Source organism: Sinocyclocheilus grahami, unplaced genomic scaffold (assembly GCF_001515645.1).
Source record: "Sinocyclocheilus grahami isolate Dianchi unplaced genomic scaffold, SAMN03320097.WGS_v1.1 scaffold1570.1, whole genome shotgun sequence".
In the NCBI taxonomy this organism is placed as follows: Eukaryota; Metazoa; Chordata; class Actinopteri; order Cypriniformes; family Cyprinidae; genus Sinocyclocheilus; species Sinocyclocheilus grahami.
The window spans coordinates 52,012-59,288 of record NW_015506749.1 but is presented as its reverse complement, the minus strand read 5'-3'; the positions used below and the strand labels follow the sequence as shown (position 1 = coordinate 59,288).

Genomic DNA, 7,277 nt, shown 5'->3' with positions numbered 1-7,277 from the left:
TGTGTTTTGACTTAACAAGGAATTTCTGATTGCTTTGGTCAAATTAATTTTTTAACACGGCTAACCTTTTACACCAGCATTATCATAAAGAATAGCATAACATTTGTATGAGCTCTGCTTTGAAATTAAAAGTTGCGATTGAATGAAAATCCTCAATACAGTTCATTCTATATGATATTAGTTAGAGAATAATATATCAAACAGGACTTAGGGAATTAGCCAATATTTGACCATTTCAACTGATACCTTTTTGAGAATTGTTGAGAACACCAAACATTCCCCTGAAGTTCTGTAAACCTTCCATAAAGAAATAACCAATTCTATAAATATCTGGCCAACCAAATACAAACCTTAAAAAGTGCATGTTCTGGGAACATTCAGGGAACCATAAACTAATGTTCTCAGAATGTCCTTGGAACCCAAAAATTGGTAGCTGGGTTATATTTTGAAAAACGTAATTATATTAATGCTGAAATTAGTTTTGTTGACAATATGAATTTCTTTACAAAACTAAGGGCCAGATTTGCTAAACAGGGCAAATTAACGTTAGAGCACAATTCCATAAAAGCGCAAATGGGAGGGGGAAATTCTGTGGGTGATTTACTAACAATGCGTACATTAAAGAACACAGATGCAGCCAGATCATTTCCATAATGACCAGTGCAATCTACCAAGAGCAGCGCAAATTACCGTCTGCTTTAAAGGGTTAGTTAAAACAATATAAACACCTTTCTCGCTAACTGTCGAATGCAGAACCATTCTGGCGGATGACGTAGGACGTAAGCGCCGGTGATTAGTGACGAACGTGGAAGTGCGGAGGAGAGAGCAAAACAAAAAGCCGGTCACGAAGTAAAATCACAAAATGAGGATTTGTAAACAAAAAGGTCAGAGGATTTCAATTTAAGTGTCACGAATCCTGTCCATGGACTTCCAGTCGCTCGCCACCAGAGATCGCTCTTCCATTACATTGACTCTCACACTACACAGACTGTTACATGTCACTCTGGACTACAGTTCCTATCATCCATTGCACTGATTACACACACACAGCTGCATCCAATGAGACACGCTTTATAAGCCTTGGACTTCCTCTTTCAGATTGCTGAGTATTGTCTGCGTTTATCACTCTTCTAGCGATAGCGACTTTACAGAGCCATTCCGTGTTTCCTGAGTTCAAGTCTAGTCTGTCCTGTTTATTACCTGTTTTACCTGAGTCTTGATTCTAGCCCGGTTTACCTCGTTCTGTCTGATATCTGCCTGCCCTGTAGCTTATAGCTTGTCTTGGATTTACCCTTTGCCTGCTGTTTCGGTTCGTGTTTGCACCTCACCTGGACTATCTTCTGTTTCTGGATTCCCCGTTCGCATCGCCCTCAGGATTAAGTTCGCAGTCGATCAACCCACGCCTTTTTTAGGATCACTCTTGTGTCTCGTCTGTACCATACCTGTTTGCTGATGTTCGACCTTGCCTGTGATTTGACCATGTCTCTGAATAAAGCTATGCGTATGGATCCGCATGTCTCTCGTCTCAGTCGCCCCGTTACAATAAGCCAAAAGGAGACTGCTTTTCCTGTGGTAAAGTAAGGAAACTTTGCTTCCTTTGCTCCTGTAAACAAACATTGTTTTTCGCGAGACTCACACACGCATGCGCTACACGTATGTCCAGCGGCATCCGCCGGAAAGGCAGTCTTTCGCGTACGACAGTTAGTGGAAGTTACACAAAACTGTTTATATCATTTTAAATATGGATATTTTTTTTACAAAACTGCATCAATTTGCTACAGGAGGACTTTATTCACCCCCTGGAGCCATGTGAGGAACGTTTTATTATGGATAGATGCGCTTTATTTGACTACTTTTGGACTGTTGAACAAAAACACCCGCCCACGCCATTATAAAGCTTGGAAGAATTTTTAATATAACTCTGATTGGATTCTGATTGGATTCGTCTGAAAGAAGAAAGTCATATACACCAAAGATGCCTTGAGGGTGTAAAACATGGGCTAATTTTCATTTTTGGGTGAACTAACCCTTGAAGACATGCTTTTTTGGGCGTTAAATAATGGCACAATTTATTCCAGTAATTTGACGAGCGCAAACGTTAGTAAATTGTGTTGCGTGATTCATTTTAATACTCTCCTCCCATAAATTTTGCATCTGAAAGGGAAGCTCCTACAAATGCATATTCAATAAGGTGAGTCACAAAAATAATTGTGTCCATGCCTTTTCAGTGCTAATTCTTCACTGCGTGTCTTTAGACAGTAGTATTTTAATGCCAAAAGACGGGTTGCGCTGGCGCAATCTGTTATTAAATCTTGCCCTAATTCATTAAAAGGTTTTTCACATGATATGTCCACTGTTAAACATTAAAATAACAAAATAAATAATAATTATTTGATTTGGTAAAAAAAAAAAAGAAAGTTTAACTCATGTAAAAAAAGTAAATCAGGTGAGTTTGATTCTCATAGAATACAGGTGAAATAAATAAGTTTAATTCAGGATAAAAGCATCTGTCAAATCAATAAAATGTAATGTAAATCTTGCAAATCCTGTAAAATCTCGTAAAAGCTAAAATATAAGAGAGTTTCACATTTTTGGTTACTACATATGCAGTAGGAAGTTTAAACTTATTAATTAATACCTTCAAGATTCAAGTCATGTTATGTGTTTGCTAGTCGAGGGGTTTTAGTGGAGGCCGAGCTCTTTATGAGGTTACACTTTACTTGAAAGGGTGTGCATAAGACTGACATGACACCTTCATAATCATGACATGACACATGTTATGAATATGAAGGAGGTTTTATGCATGTTTATGACAACTGTCATTAAGTGTCATTCGCTCAGTTATGTAATTTTTAATGCAAAGATGACATTGTTTGAGATGTCTTTGTTATGGGCTATGGTTAGAGGTAAGGGTAGGGGTTGGGTTAGGTTAGGGTTAGGTCAAATAATGTCATATTTGCATTAAAAATTACATAACTGAGCGAATGACACTTATAAACATGCATAAAACCTCCTTCATATTCATAACATGTGTCATGTCATGATTATGAAGGTGTCATGTCAGTCTTATGCACACCCCTTCAAGTAAAGTGTTACCCTTTGCGTTTATTGAATTGGCATGGTAGAATTGTCTGCATGGAGAGTTTCGAGTTGAATGCTTCCCCTTCTTTCTGGCCTCTGGTGATGTGGGCGTCTGAAGCTCCAGGGACCTTGGCTGTGGGAAATGAATTTCCCCGCTCAAGTAAATCCTGCAGTAGAGACCGGGTCCATCTCGCTTCAGACTATAAATTCAGCCTTTAAATTAAACAAACTTATTCTGTGTTCATTTACTCTCACCCTACATTATCACCTGGTAATGCATGTAGTAAATAAGGTTTGTGCTGAAGTCCTTTGATGTCTTGAATGAGTTGTTTTTATAAGAGTACACAATAATACAATTGAATTTGCCTGTGGGTTTTCATTTCTGATTCTATTTTCATGTGTTTATGACTTTTGCTGACACTGTTTTTCATTAAGGGTTATATTGTATTAAAGCAGATGAGTTTGGGTGTCAGTCAACAGTTTGTTTAATTTAATACAGCATGAATATCGCTCAGTAAACAGTGTTGGTGGATTTTAATACAAGGGAGTTTAAAGGGATAGTTCACCCAAAAATTACAACTCTTTGATTAATTACTCACCCTCATGTCATTCCAACCCTGTAAGACCTTCGTTCATCTTTGGAATACAAATTAAGATATTTATAATTAAGATAAATGTGTAAAATATACTAATATGTGTAAAATATCCTTTTTAAATTCATATTTTCATATATAATCTTGAATGTGTTAAATTTGTATTAACATTTTCCAGCTATGCTTTGCTCTCAAGTATTTGACCAGAAATTGCTCTCTGTGAGTGCAGTTTCTATAAAATTATAAAAATAAAAAAAATCACTAATCACGAATGACTGTTTAAAAAAAAGAAAGTAATGGAAAATCAGGAAAATCATTGGTCAGAAAGTGAGAAAATCCTCTCAGAATAAGTTTTGCAATTAGGACAAAGTTCCAGTGCCAAATTCTCAACCAACTGACCGTTCGCAAAGACCCGCCCTCCTTAGTTACTATTGCCATCCCGACAAACAATGCCGCTCTCACACCAGAGATTGTCTTACTATAAGAGAGGGTCTGTATTACTTACTATTGGAGAAAGCGTAATGGCTAACTTGGATCACGTCCCTTAATAACCAATCACATTACAGCCTTGACGTCATTGAATTTCAATCAGAGTTGTGCGACACTCAATTGTCGTTTACAGATACCATAGGAATGAATGAGAAGTGCCTTAAGCTGAATTCCACCTGTCACAAAAAGTCAGTGACTTCTCTTATAAAACATTTTCGTGGTAAACTCTAAAAATAGTTCAATCCAAAAGTATAGTTTATGCTAAGTTCACACTACACTATTTTAAACGTCGGCTTACCGCTGTGCTGTTCAGACTACATGGCTTGATTGTCTGTCTTTAAGTCATTGAGGTGGTCACACTACGTGACTCTATGTAAATGATCCGCAACCGGGGGTTACACACTACAGAAGCTGACAACAACTCTGTCACCCAACAACTCTACAAACCATGTTTTGTCACGACTCACGAAAACACACGTGAGAATTGGAACGGGAATGACGCGAAACAACACATGAAACAGGAGTTGTTTATTTGAAAATGGATGTCAGGAACCGACCGGTCCAGATATTTGGTATGCTAGATATTTGTTTGCCGTCGGTGACGCGTCACCGAGCCTCTTTGATGGATCGTTGTGTTGTTCACACATAAAGATTGCCGAGCGCCGATCACCCGCTGATTTCCCCCGATCACAGCCCGACCTATCGGCGAGCTTGCAAATCGGGTTTAAATCGGGCTTAAAATCCTGTAGTGTGAACTAGGCATTAGTGTAAAACATGTTGAAGTTTAGCAGATAGGCTGTCGATTCATTAAATGATAAGCTGTTTCCTCTAAAAGGCTGTTTATTGAGCGTAGTGAAGCCTCTTCTCCATTGACATCCATTCAAAAAAAAAAAAGGCCTCTGGTCTCCTTTCCCACGGAAGCGTTAGCTTAAGCTGTTACGCTTTTTCGGCTAATGGTTGCAGGCTTGCCTTCTATTGGCTTTGCTTACACACTACTTCATGTTCTCACGCTGTGAAAAATACATCGCTGAGCAAAGAGGAAACTGACAACACACCAACAGAGAAGACAGAGCAGGTTACTTCTGGTATAAAACAAGGTCTCAGGACTCTCAGCTTTTAAATTGTGTAATTTTTAAAGAAATTCAAATAATAAATACCGTTTTGTGGCTCTTTAATGTGTCGTGACAGATCACTATTGCCTCAGTTCAAACACGTGAACCGATCGTCTTTTCATTTTTACGTAAAGCACGAAATGAATATGAATAAACATTAGAAAGTATTTTATTTAAACCACGGAACACACCATTTTTCAAGTTTAAAGGGGTCCTATTATGTTCCTTTACAAAGTCTTGATTTTGTTTTGGGGGTGTACTAGAACATGCTCTCATGCTTGGTGGTTCGAAAAACGCATTATTTTTCACATAATTTACATTATTACAATACCTTTCTCCCCAGCCTGGCACAAACGGCTTGATTAGTTCCGGGTTAAAGTTTAGCTACATTGAAAAAGTTTCAATTCGGTCAATCTTTTTTTACCCCCTTTAAACATGGATCTCTATGGAGACCAGCCATAGCTGTCGGGCAAGATGGCGGATAGCAGCGGTGGCACATATATCCGCGTTCTGACTGGTCAGATCGCCTGTCAATCAAGCTCTTTGCTAACGGTCAATTCCCCAAAATGTTTTGATGTTTTTGTATGATTCTTTGTATTGTAGAGTGTGTGGAGAGGAATATAGTGGTAACTTTAATATGAGCATCTTTTGAATGAGTGCCAATGCCATGATGTCTGAAGATGTCAGGAGTTTGTAAACTAGCTACAAGGCCCAATATTATTAAAATTCTTAAAAGTATTACCCATCCAAATGAGGGAAATGAACTCCATTCAGGCTCACTGACTGTTTCTATTGTATATTCTCTTCACCTCAAGTGCTCGCTAAACATGAGTCAGCTCGATTTGAGCACAGACGTCACTCCATTAAGACACTCACCTGTTGTGTGATTGTGGCATCTGTTGCATTTCATTAAAAAGCTATTAAAAGCCAGAGGGCGATCTCGCCTTCAGTAGGACCGTCTGGCCCGAATCACCTTCTGCTTTCTGTCCCAGTGGGATCACATCCCTGATGATAGCTACACCACTTGTCAGCTCTCAGTGAGAAAGTCAACTTGTTGGCTATGTCAAAGGCGTGAGATATATTCAAGCAGCCACATGCAGAGAAAGTCACTTCCACTTGAATGAGCTTGATTAATGTTCACAAGGTAAAAAGCCTACTTCTCTTTCAATTGCAGGAAATCTTCGGATAGTTTCCCCCATCGCAGGATGACCCTACCGCGAGAAAAGGGCCGACGACAGGCGGTTCGCGGACCAGCGTTCATGTTCAACGCCCGTGGCAGCAGCCTCACGCTGGAGGAAGAACGCTTTCTGGACGCGGCGGAGTACGGTAACATCCCGGTGGTCCGGAAGATGCTGGAAGAATCACCCACGCTCAACGTGAACTGTGTCGACTACATGGGACAGAACGGGCTACAGCTGGCCGTCGGCAACGAACACCTGGAGGTCACCGAGCTGCTCCTGCGGCGAGACAACCTGGCCCGTGTCGGTGATGCACTCCTGCTGGCGATTTCTAAAGGTTACGTGCGTATCGTGGAAGCCCTGCTGGGACATCCTTCCTTTGCGGGCGGCGAACGACTCACCCGCAGCCCCTGCGAGCTGCAAGACGACGACTTCTACTCCTACGACGAGGACGGCACACGGTTCTCGCCCGATATCACGCCTATCATCCTGGCTGCCCACTGCCAGAAATACGAGGTCGTGCATATGCTACTGATGAAGGGCGCCAGGATCGAGCAGCCGCATGACTACTTCTGCAAATGCGCGGACTGCACGGAAAAGCAGAGGAAGGACTCGTTCAGTCACTCGCGCTCCAGGATAAATGCATACCGCGGATTGGCCAGTCCGGCATATCTCTCTCTGTCCAGCGAAGACCCGGTACTGAACGCGCTGGAACTGAGCAATGAGCTCACCAAACTCGCCAACATCGAGAAAGAGTTTAAGGTAGGATGGCCGCCACTGAGGGACTGGATTAACATACTTTTGTTTTTGCTGTAATGGCTTTT

General features: G+C 40.7%; 1 protein-coding gene across 1 annotated transcript in view; it reads left to right on the top strand.

Moving 5' to 3' along the window:
• The window catches only part of LOC107571245 (short transient receptor potential channel 3-like), a 56,701-nt gene that overhangs the window by 2,222 nt on the left and 47,202 nt on the right, over positions 1-7,277 (top strand). Inside the window, exon 2 of the mRNA XM_016257562.1 lies at positions 6,450-7,215. Coding sequence (XP_016113048.1) covers positions 6,450-7,215 — 766 coding nt within the window. The remainder of the gene's footprint in view (positions 1-6,449; positions 7,216-7,277) is intronic.